Raw genomic sequence first — 21297 nt, 5'->3', positions numbered from 1 at the left:
GATGGATGGATAGAGGGATAGATAGATGGATGGATAGATGGATGGATAGAGGGATAGATAGATGGATGGATAGAGGGATAGATAGATGGATAGATAGATGGATAGATAGATGGATAGATAGATGGATAGATAGAGGGATAGATGGATGGATAGATAGAGGGATGGGTAGAGGGATGGATAGAGGGATAGATGGATGGATAGATAGATGGATGGATGGATAGAGGGATAGATAGATGGATGGATAGATAGAGGGATAGATAGATAGAGGGATGGATAGAGGGATGGGCACTTGGAATTCCAGGTTCTTGTACCTTGAAGACTGTTAATCCTGGCTGTTTAGATTCATTTGCATTTAAGAGGGTGGCTCTTACCACCTGTTTCCTAGAGATAATAAGTTGGAAAAAAATGTAAACTTGCAAACCGATGCTTTTCAAGGGCAGGAGAGTGGGTAAGGGAGGGCCCTGGAGGAAGATTTGTAAAGGAAACAAGTGTGGCTCCTGATTTTTAGTTATATGTGAAGATGTGATGGAAATAGTGAAATATGATGGGGATTCAAGCAGCTGGGCCTTATCAGTTCTCTTCCTGCACCTAGCCAGTATCCTTTTGTTCCTCATTCATCACTTGCTGTTGGATATAAATGTCTTTGCATATCCTGTCAGCATCAGTCCTTTGTTTTCTTATGTGCAGGTTTTAATTCCTTGTCTAAATGATTGTTCAAGTCTGAAGTGCAGACTACTTTAAGTTAAATGCTGTGATAGAACAGGTAGTTTGTTCATTGGTGGACAGGTTAGCTGCATATTGACCAGTAGTGGGGACCTAATCCCACTTGAGTTACCTATTTAAAGGCACTCAATCTTTCCCTTCTTTGTTCTTACTCTAGCTCACATTGACCCCAGCCCAGCAACAGTTACTGCTACAGCAGGCACAGGCCCAGGCCCAGCTCCTGGCTGCTGCAGTGCAGCAACACTCCGCCAGCCAACAGCACAGTGCTGCTGGGGCCACCATCTCAGCCTCCGCCGCCACACCCATGACGCAGATCCCCCTGTCTCAACCTATACAGATTGCACAGGTGAGGAAGGGAAGAGCAAGGTTACTGGGACAGCAAACAGCCAATAAAACGGGAAATTCTCTTCCATATTGTTAGCCTTCTGGTTGATGCTGTGGGTCTGTAAACACCCAAGGAACTCTGGTTCAAGGAGGCATTATCGCTTCTTCCCTTTTTATAAACTAGCTGGTTATTTGAATAAGTGAATGTTTATGTTAAATGAAATTCTTGAGTAAGTAGCTGACATATTTCTGAGGCAAGGGGTTTCAGTATTCATCTTAATTCGCTAATTATAGCAGGCAAGAATTCTTCCATGTGCTCTATAGTAAGTGTTGCCACCTGTAAAAAAGACAGCAAGTCATCTTTCTGCTGTGCAGTGACTAGGGCCATGGAGAACTGCATTAAAATGTTACAGGGTTTCAGTTTTTACATTTTCAAATAAAATATCCAAAGGGAATTTAAAAATTACTTAGAGTCATAAAGAATAATAACAAAAGAAAAAAATATGTGAACTCCTTTCTCTCAAGGGAAGGAAAGGGAGCATGAGAAGTTAGATGTAACATAAGAAGTGTTAAAAGTAACGTTCTCCTTCTGTCCCCAGAGGAGGGGGAAGTGCTTAAGTTGTAACAGTTTGACTAGATACTTGAAATAGAGTCAGACTGATTTTTATTACTGTGTGGACGTCTGTATCAAGATAGTGTTTTGATTTGGGCCATTTTCTTCATCAAATAAATTATGTTAGTGCCTAAACTTTGAGGCTTTATCTGAAATTAATATAAATAGAATCATTTATATGAAGGCATTGAAAAATGTAAAATACTAGAGCCAATATAAAGCTGTATTGTTTTGTTATATCTGACTTTTATGTGAATTTTTAAAATAACATTGATTCCTAAATTGAATTGGATAAGCTGGTGTCAAATTTCAGGAATCAAATCTTTTATTTTATTGATGGAAATTTTGTTATATCACTCAATTTTTACTTTAGAAAAAAAATGGAAGCCAGGTGTGGTGGCGCACACCTTTAATCCCAGCACTTGGGAAGCAGAGGCAGGCGGATTTCTGAGTTTGAGGACAGCCAGGGCTACACAGACAAACCCTGTCTTGAAAAAATAAACAAACAAAAACAAAATTTAAAAAATGGGTCAAATATACAAATCCCTTTTTCTCACTTAATTTTTAAGGAACATTTAGTCTCTGTTTAGATCAGAGCTAAATGAACAGAACTTATAGAATGAGTGCATATTAATTTATTAGCATTTATTAGAATAGTTTACAGGCTGTGGTCCGGCTAGTCCAATGATGGTGGTCTCTCAGTTCATGCAGCTGGATGTCTTAGCTAGTCTTTATTCCATCTTGAACTCTTCTATTACCAGCAGAGGAATTCCTCAGCAACAGGATAGATGAATATAACCAGAGGGAAAGAGCACAGAGACAAGAAGCAAAAGGGTCCTTCTTCCCTGTTCCTTTATGTGGGCTACCAGCAGAAGGCGCAGGCCAGATTTAGCATGGGTCTTCCCAGCTCAGATGAGCCGATCAAGAAGAGCTCTCAGAGGCATGCACAGATGCTTGCATTTTAGTTGATTCCAGAGGCGGGCAGGTGGCCATCCAAGATTACCTCTCTCAGTGGTGGGAGGTGGGAGTAGAGAGTTAACTTCAGACTTGTCTTCTCATTTCCACATGTATGTGTGGCTTACACAAACCTCCTCACACACTAGTAACAATAAAACTAGTTTTTAAAATTGAAAACCACCTCCCCCAGAAGATTTATTCTGTATTCATTTATTCTGAAAGTCTTTTAGGTAACCATTGAAAATTGGGCTTAACATAATCATGATTCTATATAATATACATCATAACCTCAAAAATAACTTCTTGCAGAGGCCCTAAGTTTTTTCAGTTTTGTTTTTGATAATTGCTGTTTGTGTGTGTGAATCAAAACAATTCTCAGGAGTCAGTTCTCTCCTTCCACCGTGGGTTCTGAGGATCACACTCAGGTCTTCAATCTTTCACAGCAAGCACTTCTACCTGCTGAGCCTTCTCTGGCCTGAGGCCTGAGGATTTCTCACACACTGACAGTCTTGGAAGCCACACTGTTGGGCCTTAAAAAAAGCTGAGTATTGTCTCATTGTTATTTGATATGACACAAGTCTTTGCCTAGGAACCTTACGACTAATCCAGCTTTCATTTCAGGATCTCTCTCTAATCTGTGTTTTGCTTCTGAGCCTTTAGGATCTTCAACAATTGCAACAGCTTCAGCAGCAAAATCTCAACTTGCAACAGTTTGTGTTGGTGCACCCAACCACCAACCTGCAACCAGCACAGTTTATCATCTCACAGACCCCCCAGGGCCAGCAGGGTAAGCGTCACTCTAAAGCTCCTCGGTGGTGCAACAGGGCTGTGCACTTTGACCTAACAGTGTCCATTGAGCAGTGCTTTCATTGAGTGTGGTTTCAAACTACCAGTATTGATGAGAACTATAACAGTGCCTTAAATCAGGAACATAGGTTACATATAAGAATAAAAGACCTGAAAAACCAGTAAAGGCTAGCTTACTAAAGGAAATTTCCAGGACTTTAACCTGAAATCATGCAACTTAATTGTTTCCAAGGCTCGGTTTATTTGCAAATCACTGGATAAATGAGAAAAGTAGTTTTCTGAGTCCCATCCCAAAATTTTAACTAGTTCTTTGTGAAGATGCATTTGAATGTCTGATATCTTCCAATGTTTTCTGTGGGATATTTAAAAACAAAACACTAAAGTAAAAAAGTGTCATTAGCCATTTGTATTAAGAAAGCTTGTTTACACTGAAACTTGGGGAGGTTAGAATAGTCAAGAGTAGGTTTAGTAATACTTGTCAGCAGAGTTTTGCAAGGTCGTGTTGAGATGGATCGAAGCTGAGCTATGATTACGAGAGCAGGAGAGAGAAGATGATACCGCAGATAGACAAGACTTGGGCAAGGCATGGTAGAACTGGCCTTTAATCCTAGCATTTGGGAGTTAATCAGAGGCAGGAGGATCTCTGAGCTTAAGGCCAGCTTGATTTATATAGTGAAAGCCTATCTCAAAATAAACAAAATAATATAAGAAAGGACTTGGTGGCCAGTTACGTTTGGTCAATGGTAAGGACTGGGTGTCTAGGTGGTTAAGTTTTTAGGAAACTAAAAGTGTTGGTAGGTCATAAAAAGATGTATTCATGATAATGAGCAAGCTTTAGTAAACCCAGCACTTTGAAATAGCAGGGATACATAGAGTCTGAAGATAATACTGTTTTGGTTTGTGGATCAGAACCAATAAATTGTTTTGTCTTGTCACAAGCTCATATGCAGTGTTTCAACAACATTTGAAACTAAGTACATAGATTAAGTTCTTCAATGCAAATATATTCTGGTTGCCCCTGTTTTTATAACATTGAAAAAAAACAAACTAGACAATAGCAAAACCCTATAGAGTTCAAACATCAACTGAGTACATACTACAGATGCTTCCAGGGGCTCAAGACAAAGTCTCACTGTGTTGTCCAGCCTGACCTCTAACTTTGGGGCTCGAGTAACCCTCATGCCTGCCTCAGGCCAGCTGGGACTGTAGGTGTTTGCCTTTACATCCATTTTACTTATTGAAAACTTTTAAACCAGGATTGTCCAGTGCGGAGAGTTACTAACATTTCAGCTTTCATCAATGAAGAGACATGTCCTAAAAACTTGAAAATAGCATCTCCCACTTAGAGGATTGCCTGCTTCTTTCAGAAATGGATTCTCTTATTCCCAGATTCATTAAAGCAGCAGTTCTCAACCTGTGAGTCATGGCCCCTTTGGGTATCAAACGACCTTTTCACAGGGTTCACACATTAGATATCCTGTATATCAGATATTTACATTACAGCTCTTTTTTTTTTTTCTTGTTTTTGGGGGTGTGTGTGTTTGAGACAGGGTTTCTCTGTGTAGCCCTGGCTGTCCTGGAACTCACTTTGTAGACCAGGCTGGCCTCGAACTCAGAAATCCGCCTGCCTCTGCCTCCCAAGTGCTGGGATTAAAGGCGTGCGCCACCACTGCCCAGCATTACAGCTCATAACAGAAGCAAAATTACAGTTATGAGGTAGCAACAAAATCATTTTATGGCTGGGTTCACAGCTTTGGGAAGGCTGAGAAGCACTGTCTGAGAGGATTTCAGTGAGTTCTGGGTTAAGAAGTTGAACTCATCTTGAAATTTCCAGATGCTTTGATTTCAAGTAGTTCCTCACATTCTTCCTCTCCTTGGAAAATAAGGGCCTTTCAAAGAGTTTATTCAGATTATACTAAAGACACGCAAACTTTGATTTAATGTTATGGATTTTCATGCCATGTTGTATTTAACACAATTAACAATACTGATTTTTAGGAAAAGAAACTAGACAATTCTGAAGACAAACAAAACTACTAGGAAATTGGTTGGGAACTGTTTATATTCTTTTTTTATCCCCCTGAAATGTTTGATTTTCACAGGTCTCCTGCAAGCGCAAAATCTTTTAACGCAACTACCTCAGCAAAGCCAAGCCAACCTCCTACAGCCACAGCCAAGCATCACCCTCACGTCCCAGGTCCGTGTTCTTACTCAGTTGTTTTGCTAATTGAAAAATGATACAAAAACACCCCAGCAATAACAATCTCCAGTGTTCAAAAACTGACCCAAAACCCAATGTTGGGCTTATTAGCTTCAAAACACAGCATTGCCAAATTGATGGAAACTGAAATTTTTCATAATTCTTTTTAAGTTAAAAAAAAAACCCATGTTAGTAATAAGTGGGGATGAATTATAGCTCTCTGATGCTGATAGATAGGAACACTGAAATGGAAGACCTAGAAAATGAGTTAAAACCTGCCATTGATCCTTTGCCCTTGCTAAAACAGTACAGGAGCTTGGATTTCTGTGTCACCTCAGTACTTAAATGTGGTGTTGTGTCATTTCCTCTAGAAGACATAACAGTCATAATCCACAGAAAGCACAATTCTTAGGCATCTGGAATTTTAAGTTGCATATTTGTGTTCTTATGGAGTGATAATTGTGACTATGCACATCAGTTTGCAGCTCTGGTTTTCAATCTGGTCATCCTTACTGGCTGACCTTGAGTCCTCACTTGCTTTTGACACTTTGTAAATAGAAAGAAGTTGGGGATGAAGAAATGAATGGCTTAGTGGTTCTTGCCAAGCAAGCATTAGGACCAGAATTTATATCCTAAGAACCCGTTTAAATACCTGGGTGGACATGTCAGCTCATCTGTACTTTTAATTACAGGATCTCCTAGCCTATTGGCAGGCTCTGGGAAGAGAGTAATCAAGGCAGGTGAATTCTCTGCATGCACATGTATATACGCACAAACATGAAAAGAAAGGGTAGTAATTAAAACTTAATTCTTAATATATTACTACATTTCTTAGGCTGAAAATACAGAAGGTCTGCTTTGATTGACAGCTTCAGTAACTATTTACTTGCCCTTTGCCACTGAGCCCTCCGTCTAGGCCCCTGTAACCAAAGAAGATAGTATAGGTAGAAAACTAGAAGGACCAGCTAATGGCAAGAATTATTACCAAACTATAATAATGAATATGTGGTATTGTCATATAGAGAAGTGTTGGCCAATGGGATAAGATAGAATCCAATAGACAGAAATGTAAATAGCCAGCTAATTTTTCAAAGGGACCAAAGGATGCCAATGGGAAAAATCTTTTTAACTAACTGATAACTAACAATTGACTATTCATTAGCAAAGGGGATGCAGAACACCCTTATTTCACCCTTTACACAAAGATTAATTTGAAGTGAGTCATAAACCTAAGCATCCAGAAAGAAATGCATATGCCACTGGGCTTCTTAAACAGGACACAAGAAGCCTTAACTATCAAAAAAACAAGGAATTTCAGGAAAATTAAAAGCTCATCTTAATAGGAAGAAAAGCCACAGTTAAGAAGAAAACAGTCCTTTTTTTTTTTTTTCTTTTAAATTGATAAATGATTTTGTTTTAAGATTTAATTGATGTGGGGAAGGGCAATATTTGTGCAGGTACTCTGGGAAACCAGAAGAACATTTTGAATGGCTTGGTGGGTGCTCTCCACTAGCAGAATACACTCAGTCACTGAGCTATCTCTCCTGCCAGGGTAAGAGAATTGTAACTAGAATAAAGCGCAATACAGCTCAGCCGTGAGACAACCAGATAAGCTAATGAGAGGCAAGAAAACTTGATTGCCAGTGGAGATATGTTAATACCCAGTAAGCCAGTGAAATCATGCTCGGGACATTAGTTAGTAGGAAATACCAGTGTCCGTTGACTAGAGTGGGTGCAGATATGAAGCAGCATCTGATACAAGTATTGATAAGACCATAAAGCAGCAGATTTCTCAGAAATTACTAGTAGCAAAAAGTTGCAAAAAGGTACTCACACTTTGTAAATTAATTTGACATTGACTTAGAAATTAAATATAACTGCACCGTACAGCTCAGTAGTTTTGCTCTTTAAAAGGAAAGCACAAAGATAAGTCTATGAATGCTTATAAAAGATTAATTATCACTGCAAACTATCAGATAGTAAGTTACATAAATTTCTGAATAGTCATATGACAGACTTACTCTGCAGTAAGAAGTCATGTCCTTCTGATACCTGCAGTGACATGAATGACTTTCAAAAGCCTCACACTTAGTGACAGAAGCTGGGCTTAAAAGACTGAGTATCAAATGATTTCAGTTTGCATAACATTCCAGAAAGGACAGAACTATAGACATAGAAATCCTATTAGTGCTTGTCAGGAAGTAAGGATTGATGATGAAGAGGAGGAGGACAGGACAAGGAGGAAGAAGTGAAGTGGCAAAGGGTTCAGAAGAAATTCGGGAAGGATTAGTAAAGATACACTATTTGTGTTAGTAATTTCATAACTATATACAGTTGCAAAAGCATCAAACTATACTGCAGTTTTAAGTTTAGTTTTTGTAATATGCTGACTGTAAAATAAATAAAATTGGTGTTTTGATATATATATACCACAGACCTCTTTCTGGCCTACGTGCTATGCACATGGAGGACTTCATCCTTACTCCTGCTAATTAAATGCTATACTACCATTTGCTCTGTCCCAGCTCAGACGGGTATTTTAGAGTAAGATACCAGCTGTCTAAAGGTACCCAGGCTATTTTTAGTCCATTATTATTTGACAAAGAGTCCACTTGAAGCTGAAGATGAAGTAACAGATTGATAGTTGAAACTGACCTCCACCTATCAGCCATGGTCACTTTGGTAAGTTTTCAGCAACACAGGATTCTAATATAGTTGGTACCCTGTGTAGCTCCTCCAAAAGCTGAAGTTAAAATTGCTCAATGTCAGGATGTCATAGAGACATGCTTTATTGTCTTTATTGAAGCAGGATAGCAGAAGAATTTGCCCCAATTATTATGTCACGCCTATTATGTACTTTTCTGGGTCAGTTAGTTCCCTAGGTGCAAGCCTTATTAATGAGATAAAGGTCAGGTAATCGAAGGCCTATCTAAATTACAAGAAGAAAATCCTGGTTCGTAGTCTGTCACCTGGGCTGCTGTTGATAGAAGGAAGGGTTCACCTGAGTAATTAGGATTCAGTATTAGTGAGCATCCAGAAAGAAGGCCTACTCAGTGTGTGTGAGTACCACTACAGAGCAGCCTGGTGTTGGAATAATAAGAAAATTTAGAATTTTCTTTTTAAAAAAAGAAGGGGGGCTGGAGGAATGGCTCAGTGGTTAAGACTTCTGACTGCCTTGTAAAGGACCTGGGTTTGTTTTCTAATATAACTTGTCTCTAACTTCAGTTCCAGGAGATCCAATACCCTTTTCTGGACTCTGCAGGCACTGCACACGCATGGTGCACAGACATGCATTTTATGGACATACATAAAGTAAAATTTTAAACAAGAAAGGACAGCCCTGGGCTCAGTCTTTAGTACAAGGAATAGTGTGGTGGGGTGTTTAAAAAAGGTTTCAAGATAAACTTTAGATAGATTTAAAGTTAAAATGCAGAGAATAAGGTATCATCAGGAAGAACTTTTCCCTTTTTACCAGAAGGAATTTAATCACTAAGAAATAACTAAACTTTCTTTCACAAAGATATAATAGAAATGGGGGGAAATTCATAAAAATATAGTTTAAAGTTTATATACACTGAAAAATGTTTAAAGACTGGTTGAAAAAAATTATTTGTACTACTATGATAAGAAAATAGTTTATATACCATAATATTTGAAGAAATGATAAGGATGACAACAAAGATATTATTAGTGTATAATTGTGATCTGAATCTGGTACAAGGAGATATAGGCAATAAGTGACGCATAGGAAGTCTCTTGCTTTGAGTAGTAAGAAAAGTATTATGTCAAAATGATATACCACTTGCTCCCCGGTAAGCAAACTCTTGTGTCAGGAACAGCATTGTGTAGTGGAGCACAGCATAGTTTATTAGAAGCATGACACTGTTTATTAAGTTGCTAGAAAAAGACTTTGTGAATTTATCTTAACTTTTTGCTGGTGTTGGTGGCACCTATTTATCCTAAGTTCTGTGAAAGTTGAGGCAGTGGGATGAATACTGAATTAAGAACTAATCTGGGCTACAGAGTAAGGACTTCTCTTTTAAGAAAAAGAAAATGGCGGTAGTTGGGGAACGGGTATTTCTTTGTCCTGGTTTTCTTGAGACATTCTTCTTCTAAATGCATTTATTTATCATACGGTGTATTCTTATCATCTTCCTCATCATCCTCCCAGATCCCTCCCCAGGTCATGTCTCCAGTGCACCCAGCTTGTGATCTCACCCACCTAGTCTCTTGCTCTTTGTCTCTCGTCCTTGCTTGTTTTTTTAAGAAATCTTATGGAGCCCAACTTGTATTGGCTGATCCAGGGGCCTCCCCTGGAATGTGGCCAGTATACCAGAAGAAAGGGGATTTTTCCTTTCCTGGCATTAAATGCCCATAACTCCTCAGCTAGGGGTGGACTTCACACCCACCTTCTCTCCTCCATGCTAGAGCTTTGTCTGGCTTGAGCTCATGTGAGTCTGTTTTCTTAAGACGCCAGCACATTACATTATAAACTAAAGTGTCTGCTCTTCTGTCCCTTCTCCAACAGCCTACCACCCCAACTCGCACAATAGCAGCAGCCCCAATTCATACACTTCCACAGAGCCAGTCAACACCAAAGCGAATTGACACTCCCAGCTTGGAGGAGCCCAGTGACCTTGAGGAGCTTGAGCAGTTTGCCAAGACTTTCAAACAAAGACGAATCAAACTTGGATTCACTCAGGTAGGATGAAGTTCACTTTCTTTTACTGTGATAAAACACTGACTAAAACCAACTTGTGAACGAACAGGCTTTATTCGGCTCACAAGTTCTAGCCTCTTGCTGAGGGAGTCAAAGAAGGAACTTGGTGGAAGGCACTGAAGTGGAAGCATGGAAGAACTCTGCTTCTTGGCTTGTTCCAATATTCTTAACAGCCTGGGCCCTCCACCATCAATCAGCAATTAAGAAATACTCACATACCCGCAGACAAACCCACAAGCCATTCTGACAGGTGACAACTCAATTAAGATTCTCTCTTTCCAGGCCTGTCAACAAGTGTAGCCATCACGATGTTTGTCTTACATATCCTTTCTTGGCCAGCTATGGATGCTTTGTAAATACTTTGTAAGGAACAGAATGTTTCTTGGTCATATTGACTTTGGGGTTAGCTATAGTTGATTTTCTTTTTCTTTTTCTTTTTTTTTTTTAAGATTTATTTTATTTATGAGTCTACTGTAGCTGTTTCCAGACACACCAGAAGAGAGCATCAGATACCTTTACAGATGGTTGTGAGCCACCATGTGGTTGCTGGGAATTGAACTCAGAACCTTTGGAAGAGTAGTCAGTGCTCTCCACCTCTCCAGCTCCTATAGTTGATTTTCTTAGTCATTTAGCACTTAAAATTTTGGAATATTGTGCATTCACTTACATTATGCTCATACATTTACTCGTGATATAATATTAGGTTAAAAACTTGGCAAATATGTTTCACAAAACAGGCCTCTGAAAATCTGTCAGTAAGCTGTGTTTTAGTAGATTGTGTTGGTGATCGGACTGTTAAAGAGCATGTGGAAGAGCTAACTACTGCAGATGAAAGTCGAGAAAATTTGAATCCCAGAGTCTGTTGAAGACTGACTTAAAGTTTGTTTGCAAGAGAGTGTGCTCCCCTCCTTTCTCTTAGTCTACTGAGATTAGTCAAGTAAGAATTTATTGAAGATTTTTTAAAGTAAATTAATCAAAATCAAATCTTTTAATGTCAGCTACCAGAGGGCTTGAAAAGTGAAATGAATATGCTTGCTGGTTTAAGCAAGCATTTGGGTGCACAGCATGGTTTTTTTTCTAAGCACTGCCACTGGCTGTACTCCCTGATTAGCCTGTCAAAAATAATGCTTTGAAAGCAGGAAAGGAATTAAACTTATAATGGCAAAAGATCATTAGCTGAAAGAGAAAAAACTGAAGTATGGATTGAGTTGTGTATTTATAGAATCAGGAAAAAAAAAAAAAACCAATCTGATGTTTTCTTTCCAGAAAAGCTTGTACTCACAGAGTTTCCAAATTAGGTTGTGTTGAAAGTACACAGTGCACCTCCTGCACTTTCTGTAGATCAGAGTCAAGGTCCCATCACTGTCTGCTGTATTCTGGATGTCATTAGGGGCTTAAATTTATTTTATTCCTTATATCTGAGGATTTATTTTTGCTCAAAGAAACTCCATATTAGAAATTTACAATAGATACAATTATAGATGAATTGCAGTTATATTTTTGAGGAGTTTCAGATATAAAGAAACAAATTAAGGGGCTGATGCTTACCACCAAGCCTGATAATCTGAGCTTGATCCTCCAGAACCTATGTAGTGCATCCACACATAGATGCAGCTGCATATATACACATACAAAGTAAATTAATATAAAATTTTTAATTACAGTACAGAAATATTTTAGTAATTTTGAAAGAAATAATACGATTTGTCTTAAACATAAAAATAAAGATAAACTAGATTGATACAGATAAGTTAATAGACTAAGAAGACAGTTTAAGGCTAGCACGTTAACAGTGCTAGGTTTTGGTTGGCTATTACCACATTACGCTCTGGAGTTCTCTGGTAAATGGTTTCATAAATGCTAAGTCAAAGGTGTTAGCCTTTCAAAGTCCACCTTTTAACCAAACATTGGTTCCCTTTCCCTTTCTTTTGCATTTGATCCAAAATATTACCAGTATGGATAATCACTTCCTCTTTCCTCCTCTTCCTCCCTCCTCCCCACCCTTTTTCTCCTGTCCCCACTTTTCACCCTTCTCTTCCACCTCCCTCATACACATCACACCTTCATCCCAGCATCTTATTCTGTTTTATGATTTATTTTGTTTTGTTCTTGGCATGACTGCTACATAGTCTTCAAAATGGCCAGAGAGATCTGGAATGGTTTGTAAATCTTGCCTATATGGATCAAAGTACTTACTGCTGGTATGGGATGGAAAAATCAGCTATCTTTTTTTAAATTCACTTGTGAAACATTTTTAATGAATTGTGCAGTTCCAATGTCAGTAAACATTTATTGCCACATAATATCACATGCTCAAAAAATGTTTTATTTGGATTCAGATTTCTAGAAAGCTATAGTCTAAATGAATAAAATGGTGCCATGATTATGTGTGGTTTGTAAAACCTGAGTGGAGTCCCTGGTGTGTGGGAGGCAGTGTGTGACGGTGATAGAAAGGAAGGTTAGTGAGCCTGCCTAGCCATAGCTTTAGGTACATTTGTATAAAAGCATAATAATCTACATCAGTCCTAGTTAAAGAGATCATTCATTTGCTTTTCTGCAATTTAAATGTAAGTCTTCACATGAGTGGCAACTAATGAGAGGCATAGTGTATATCTCTCTTGTCTTGGGATTAAATATTTAGTATATTTCATTTTATTTTGTAGTTCCACATTTGTTATATTTTAAACTTCTTAGTGAGAGTTGTTCATAGTTGGCATCTTGGCACATGCTTAGATTCTTAGCACTTGAGAAGCCAGGGGTTCACAAGTTCAAGACCAGGAACAACTACATAACAAAATTGAGACCATTCTGGGCTACATAAGACCCTCTATATCATCATAATAGTAAATTAAAATGAGCAAAACCATGCTTACACATACTTTTAAATACATCTTTTTCACGACCCCACATATAATAGACAATGTAATCTCAAAAAGATGGACCTGTGGGATTAAAAAAACTCAGATAATCCCAACTCAAAATTGTGTTCCTAAAGCAGGGCATAGTAGGCACAAACTTAGAGTCCAGACCCTTGGGAAATAGAGACAGGAAGATGACAAATTCAAAGCAAGTCTGGGCTACATAATGCATCCTGGTCTCAACAGATTGGAGCTAGAGAAATGACCACTTGCTCTTCTTGCAGAGGGTCTGGGTTCAGTTCCCAGGTTCTTTATGCTGACCCACAGGGATCTATAACTCTAGTTCCAAGGGATGCAATGCCCTCTTCTGTGGACATTACACACATGTATTGTTTATACATGCATCTAGGCAAAACATTCTTATACATGAAGTAATTAAAAATCTAAAAATAATTAATAATAAAATAACATTGCCAGGTTTGTTGAGAATTGACTCTCAGGATAGACAAAGTTAGCTCTGTGGAATTTCGAAGGAGAAATGCTATACTTTTCTGTCCTGTTACTAATCTAGTTGAAGTGAACCATTTAAACTCCAGGAGTTCCTCCTGTTATCTATAAAATAACTATTAAGATACATCTTTTTCAAACTAGAACAAAAGTGATCCAGCTGGAAGAAAAGCACTGTGTACATTTCAAAGGTGATAGGCTCGTGGAGAAAGGCATCTTTTGTAATATATTCAGAGGATCATTGTTCTGTTTCAGTAAGGTTACCAAGTTTCCAGTGTCCATGAAGGTTTTACTAAGTGGGTCAAACCTCTCTACTGTGAATTTCTACCTCTATAATGGCTACAAATGTGGTCCTTTAGAATACCTGGTTTTGTGATCAACTTTGAAATCGAAACTAAGGGTGAAAATAGATTTTTTTTTCACAGCTTCCAGAAATACTTAAGAGAAAAACTATAAAGAATGAGGCAGCATTCTAAATTTTAACGTAATTTATGTGAAATTTGGTTGGTTCAGAAGTCCTTGATTTAGGGGCACTTGCCACTAAGCCTGATGATTTGGGGCTCAATCCCCAGAACCTGCATCTACCTACAGTTAGGAGGAGAGAGCCAGCTCCCTCAAGTTGTCCTCGGACCTCCACTTAGGCACCATGGCCCTCTTGGATTCTCATACACATTAAATAAATAAATAAATAAATAAATAAATAAATAAATAAATAAATGTGCAATAATAAATAAATTGCTGGGCTCTCTGAACATCTATGTTGCTTGTATTACTGGAAGGGCTTTAGCGTATCAGCACTATCTTTGAAGACTTAGAAATGTTGGTATGACGGCTGAGCTCTCCCTACGGTCCTAGGCTCTACTTGTAGGTGAAGTTGGTGGGAGAATGGAGTAAATAGAACGACAGCCAGTTTTCTGTCTAGAGTAGCACTTACTGAAGTAGCCTTTCAAAATAGAAGTTAGAAACATTAATAACATGAGTCTCTTTTCCTCGTTCCCTTTCCTGTTCTATATTATTCAGGGTGATGTTGGGCTCGCTATGGGAAAATTATATGGAAATGACTTCAGCCAAACCACCATCTCTCGCTTTGAAGCCTTGAACCTCAGTTTTAAGAACATGTGCAAGTTAAAGCCCCTTTTAGAGAAGTGGCTAAATGATGCAGGTGAGTGAACATAGTAGGAAATGTCTTCATTGTCCCTGGGGTTTCCTAGGAGGGATTAGTCTGCAAACTGGGTTCACACTGTATTGCTGATACTACAAAGTGTTGGATCCACTAAATCTATGAAAATTTTTATAATTTATGGTCATGTAAATCAGATATTACATCTTAATATTCCAGTAATTACAGTATAAATAATCAGCAATAATTGCAGTTTGGATTTTTTTTATTGTTTTTGAGCTAGGTCTAAGGATGGACATAGATTTTTTTTTTTTTTGAGGATAGGATTAGAAGGCCTGTGTGTATGTAGAACATCTTGAAGAACAGACAGATTATTCCTTCCTTGACTAGATTGCCATAGGATTTGTTCCTGGTAATATTTCTGCTTTTGTTAAAAATGACCACCTATTTCATACAAAATTAGACTTCTGGTCTTGAATTATTTAACTTTGAGACATCCTTTTTAAAACTTTGAATTTTGAGCCACAAAATCACAGACTTCAGGAGCTAAAAGGAACCACAAAGATGCCTAACCATGTACTTTCCTTTGTAGATAGAAATAGAAATTAGGCCTTTGGAAAAGAGGATCTTAGACACACCCTCACCCCTGGCATATTGATTCAGTAACTGGGGGAAGTTTAGCCATCTGTTATCTTTTTTGCAGTCACAGGCAAGAACCACTGGTTTGTTCCATCTTAGTTTTCAAACAGTAGAAAGAAAGCCATTGAAACATGCCCAGGCTTATTCAGTGTTTCCTAAGCTTAAAGAATTCCAAAGTACCCTCTCTCAACTCTTGTGCTTAGAAACTGAAAAGCCATCTTTAAATTAAACATTAAATAATCCAATGAATTTTAAGAAACATTGTTCCCTTTTATCCTCAGCTTATAAAAAAGCAAATGTACCGAACTGAGGGAAGTGTAAGTGGAGGAATAGAACCTTTGTATTCTCAGAAACAAACCAAAAATGAGTGGTGACAAAAGTTAACTGCCCTGGGATAAAGGTTGCCAGTAAGGACAGTGGGAAGTCAACAGTACTGAGCAATGCTTCCATGGAGATTAACATTAAGAATCTCACGTTACCATTGAGCACTAAACATTTTACCAGTTTTCTTGTTCTTATGTATTCTGATATGAATCCTTAAGCTCAGCTGTTTGTGTTTTCTTCATTTCTGTAGAGAACCTCTCATCTGATTCTACAGCATCTAGCCCAAGTGCTTTGAATTCTCCAGGATTGGGGGCTGAGGGCTTGAATCGTAGGAGGAAAAAACGCACCAGCATAGAGACCAACATCCGTGTGGCCTTAGAGAAGAGTTTCATGGAGGTGGGCGTTACTTTTCATGTGTACCACACTGTTAGGGACTGCAGATATTAAAGCATAGCCTTGTCTTCCTCCACCTGTGGGCATTTTAACAGGGAGAAAGTAGGATACCAGATAATACTACACTTTAGTGCTGCAGGACTCAAGAGAGACAATGGTTCTAATCATGTGAGCATTTGGGAGGGAGCTAATCTTGCAAACTGGAAAAGATAGAAGAAGAATACCTCACACAGAGCCATCTCATAAGCATAGGCCTCCAGAGGAAACCATGCCTGTTCAGACGAAACACTGGTGGTTTGGCTGGGTAAATTTTAGCATCTTTATGCCTAGAATGGTAGTTTGGGGACACAACACTAGAGACCTCGAATATACTATTCTGGAGTTCAAATTCATTCAACAGATATTTGGCTTTAAAACAAATGAACTTTCTACTTAAGGAAACATTGAATCAGGAGTCTTTCTTGTCTTTGCCTCTTATTAAAGGCACATCTTGTCTCTTGATTTCAAGATGTTCCTGCACCTATAAAACTGCCCTCCATTCCTGTCTCAGAAGCATAGTGTGAGGTCCGAGTTGGACAGTATGGATAAAGCACTGAAAACTCAGGATTCCTAGCAGTCCATAAAGTTGTATTACTTTGTTAACTTTCAGATTACTAGACTTTAGCCAGGCAAGAGACAGCTAATCCCAGTGCCTGGGAAGCAAAGGTAGCTGGATCTTAGTAATTTTGAGGCCAACCTGGTCTACATACAGAGTCCCAGGACAGCCAATGCAACACACTAAGACCCTGTCTTTAAAAAAAAAATAGACCTTTACAGTAAGGATCACTTAGTCTGTTCATAAAATTTTAGATAAGTGTAGTATGTATTAAAACACTTTTGTAGAAGTTGTTGCTAAAGTCTTAATGTGGTCATAAAGATTCTACCATCCTTTTCTAGCTGGCTTCTTCCTATGGGTATACAAGTTCATAAAGTTATTTCATAAAGTTGGTTATGGTGGCATGTGCCTTTAATTGCAGTACTGAGGAGGCAGAGGCAGGCAGATCTCTGTAATTTGAGGTCATCCTGGTCTACATAGACGGAGGTTTGATTCCTAAAACCCCACATAGTGGCTCAGAACCATTTGTAGTTCTAGGTCCAGGAGATCGAACACTATGTCTTCTAGCCTCTGGGGTCAGTGTACATACATGCAGGCAAAACACACATATAATAAATAAATCTTAAACAAAGTGTTCTAAGGCTAGGATTTAATTCAAATGTAGAGCGATTATCCCTGGATTCAATCTCCAGCATGGCGAATATATAACATGAAATTTTTAAAATTTTAAAAGATGGGCTTTTTTTCCCTCTCTTAGAATCAAAAGCCTACCTCGGAAGATATCACCTTGATTGCTGAACAGCTCAATATGGAAAAGGAGGTGATTCGTGTTTGGTTTTGTAACCGCCGCCAGAAGGAGAAAAGAATCAACCCGCCCAGCAGTGGTGGGACCAGCAGCTCACCTATCAAAGCAATTTTCCCCAGCCCAGCCTCATTGGTAAGAGTGGATGTGGAAGAGATACACACTTCCAGGGCTCATTTTTAGTCTTACAAATGTCCTGGAAGTAAATTCACTTCCTAACAGTTGTCTTAGTTACTGTTGTATTGCTGTGATAACGTACCATGAATGATCACAGTAACTTAGAAAAGAACACATTTCATTTCAGCTTAGGGTTTCAGAGGCTGGGTTCATGATAGTGATGCAGAGGAACAGCAGAGAGCTCACATTTAGATCTTCAAGTGGTAGGCAAAAATTCTGGGAATGGAATAAGCTTTTGAATTCTCAAAGCCCACCCCCAGTGACACACCTCCTCCAACAAGGCCACACCTCCTAATCCTTCCCAACCGGTCCATCAACTGGATTTAAACATATATACCTTTGCAATTATCCTGTTTCAAACTACAACTTTTAAGGAAGTGTGTGTGTGTGTGTGTGTGTGTGTGTGTGTGTGTGTGTGTGTGTGTGTGATACATGTTAAATATATAAAAATGTCTACTTTAAATATTTTCAAAATTATAAATCTGTCACTGAAGAATTTACTGCTTTCCTTTATTTCTGGAAGTAAACAATCTGAAGTCTTTTGTGTTCTTCTGGATTTTCATCTGTGGCTAATAAGGTTCCACTGTAGCTATAGCGGTAGATTTGCTCCTGAAAAAAATGTGTTCCTTTATTACCGTTCAGTCCTGAAGCCCATTTTAGTAAACTTACATGATTAAGTGACAGTAAATTTTCAAGGATGAATAGTCAATCTCAAATCTTCACTCTTGGACAGTAGGTCAGCCTTCATATAGACCCTTATTTAGTCACTTCTGCCATTTGCATTTGAACATTATTCCCAAATGGAAGAGACATGCTGTGGTCATGGGACTTAACTTTTCTTCCTTTTAGAATGATTGTAGATCACTGTCATGCTGCCAGACAGGCTTCAAAAGAAGGCCAATAATGCACTTATGTTCCTTTTGTTCTTGTTGCTCTGCTTCTATTTTATTTTAATGTTATTCCATGCTACAACCTCTTTCCCTTTCCACTTAGTTCTTTGAGAAAGGTTTTCTCTGTGTATCCTTGGCTGATCTGAAACTCACTATGTACACCCTACTAGTCTGGAACTCACAAAAACCTCATGGCCTCTGCTTCCCAAGTGCTGGAATTAGAGGCATGTAGTGCCATACCTGGCTCTACAAAGTTGTTTATTTTTAATAATTAATTTTATTTTATGTACATTAGTATTCTACCTGCCGCATGTATGTCTGTGTGAGGGTGTCAGAACCCCTGATACTAGAATTACAGACAATTGTGAGCTGCCATGTGGGTGCTGGAAATTGAACCCAGGTCCTTTGGTTAAGAATATTCAGTGCTCTTAATCACTGAGCCATCTCTCTAGCCCCTTCACAAAGGTTTTTTTAAACTAGAAGGTTATGGGTTATTAAGTGGGAATGTTTTAATCATAACATTTATGTTGTAACAGATCATAGTCATCAGATAACAGTCTGTGTAGGTGATTGTTTTGTTATTCAGGCTTAGCTGTCATAGAAAGAGGGCAGGGTCTTATAAAACTGTAAAATATTTATTGCAATAGTTCAAAAAATGCAAGATTGTTTTTAAAATCTCTTTCACTAGAGCTTGGAAGTATTGGGGCACATACCCTCTTTTTTATTAGTTCTTTGAGAACATCAGTATATTTTAGTTGTATTTCCCCCTTTTCCAACTCCTGCAGCTCCAAGTACACACACACACACACACACACAACTTGTCCTTTTTTTATTCTTTACCCATCAAGCCCACATTCCTGCATGTGTGGCCATCCACTAAAGTGTGACTAACTTACCAATGGCCACAACTTAAAACTGACTCTCCTGCTCCCAGCAGGTTCCAGTTGCCAATAATTCCACAGCTAGGGCTTGGACACTACCTCCCCGCTTCATGCCGGGATTCTGACTGGCTGGAGCTTGTGTGGGTTATGCATGCTGTCATAATCACTGTCAGTTCCTATGTGTGTGCCCTGCTGAATCAGAAAAATGGTTCATCTACCTTCCCTAGCTCTTAAAACCGTTCCTCCCCCTCTTCTGCAGTGATTCCTAAACCTGAGGAAAATGGGTGTGACAGAGAGTCCCCTCTTAGGGCTGAGCATTCCTTAGCCCCCTGTTCTCTGCACCATAAACAGTTGTGAGCCTATGCTAACCGCTTCAAAAAGGAGCTTCTCTGATGAAAGTCGAGAGATGCACTAATCTATAATGTTAAATCTTTAGAGCTAGTTTAACATGTCCATTTAGCAGACTAATATTAAGTTCTCGCCTTGGGCTTATGATCTGTTTAGCCACAGGTCCCTGGCCCCAGTAACAGTACACACTTTTAATCTCAGGTCTCAGGAGGAAGAAGCAGGTGGATGTTTGTATTGGAGGCCAGCCTGGTTAAACTTGAGTTCTAGACCAGCCATAGGTACATCGTAAGGTTGTCTTTTGGTTTGGTTTGGTTTGGTTTTCAAAACAGTTTCTCTGTGTAGCCCTGGCTTTCCTGGAACTTGCTCTGTAGACCAGGCTGCCCTTAAGTTCAGATTGTCTGCCTTTGCCTCCCAGGTGTTAGGATTAAATGCTAGCACCACTACACCTAGCTATAAGAGTGAGTGTAAGTCAGCCAGTTGGTGGTGGCACACAACTTTAATACCACCAGCACTTGGGAGGCAGAGGCAGGCAGATCTCTGAACTCAAGGATATCCAGGGCTACCCAGAGCAGCACTGTTTCTAAAAAACCAATAAATAAATGGATGGATGGGTAGGTGGGTAGATTCTCCCACAAATCAAAAGTAAAAACAATATAAGCCCTAATGCTATCAGATAGTTGTCTTGTTTAGGTGATATTTATGTTTAGGTATTGTTCTCGCTTATTTATAGTCTGTCTGACTAAACATTATTCAAATTTAAGAACTATTCAAGTTCTGATTATGCTATGTGCATTTTTTTTTCTTGTCTCACCTCTAGGTGGCAACCACTCCAAGCCTTGTGACAAGCAGTACGGCAACTACCCTCACAGTCAACCCTGTCCTCCCTTTAACCAGTGCTGCCGTGACTAATCTCTCTCTTACAGGTAAGCAGCAACCAGCTTACAAGCTAGTAAGCACAATGCCAGTCAGGTTTCTGTGGAAAACTGCTAGGTCATGAAGGTACTACTACCTAAGATGTGAGTTGGTTGTGGGGTGTTTTGTTTGTTTGTTTGTTGTTTGTTTACTGTATGACTGGCTCTAGGGAGGTTGCTCCGTGAACATAATCATAAGGACTAGAGTTCATATACAAAGTACACATTTATACCCAAGTGGGCTTAGTAGCGCATCCATAACCCCAGTGCTAGGGAAGCAGAGAAAGGGGTTCCCCAGAACAAACTGGGCTAGCCAGATTGGCATGTTCCAGATTCAGTAAGAGACCCTGCCTTGATAACAGGGAATAAGCAAGGAGGACACTTATATCAATTTCAGGCCTCCACATGGACCTTACTACATACATGGCAACATATATGCCCCAACTCCATCACTTCGTTTTCTCTCTCTCTCTCTCTCTCTCTCTCTCTCTCTCTCTCTCTCTCTCTC

At 39.0% G+C, this 21297-nt stretch overlaps 1 protein-coding gene across 9 annotated transcripts in view; it reads left to right on the top strand.

Moving 5' to 3' along the window:
• The window catches only part of Pou2f1 (POU class 2 homeobox 1), a 132279-nt gene that overhangs the window by 94233 nt on the left and 16749 nt on the right, over nucleotides 1-21297 (top strand). For all 9 annotated transcript variants that reach the window (XR_003837230.1, XR_003837229.1, XM_029480105.1 and 6 more), the window contains 8 exons: nucleotides 881-1069; nucleotides 3278-3404; nucleotides 5527-5621; nucleotides 10153-10326; nucleotides 14730-14871; nucleotides 16043-16188; nucleotides 17538-17717; nucleotides 20696-20801. Coding sequence is in view for 7 of the 9 variants with exons in the window: in XM_029480105.1 (XP_029335965.1) it covers nucleotides 881-1069; nucleotides 3278-3404; nucleotides 5527-5621; nucleotides 10153-10326; nucleotides 14730-14871; nucleotides 16043-16188; nucleotides 17538-17717; nucleotides 20696-20801 (1159 nt within the window). In the remaining 2 variants the exon portion in view is untranslated. The remainder of the gene's footprint in view (nucleotides 1-880; nucleotides 1070-3277; nucleotides 3405-5526; nucleotides 5622-10152; nucleotides 10327-14729; nucleotides 14872-16042; nucleotides 16189-17537; nucleotides 17718-20695; nucleotides 20802-21297) is intronic.

This window comes from Mus caroli, chromosome 1 (genome assembly GCF_900094665.2).
Source record: "Mus caroli chromosome 1, CAROLI_EIJ_v1.1, whole genome shotgun sequence".
In the NCBI taxonomy this organism is placed as follows: Eukaryota; Metazoa; Chordata; class Mammalia; order Rodentia; family Muridae; genus Mus; species Mus caroli.
This window is presented reverse-complemented; position numbering and strand designations above follow the sequence as displayed.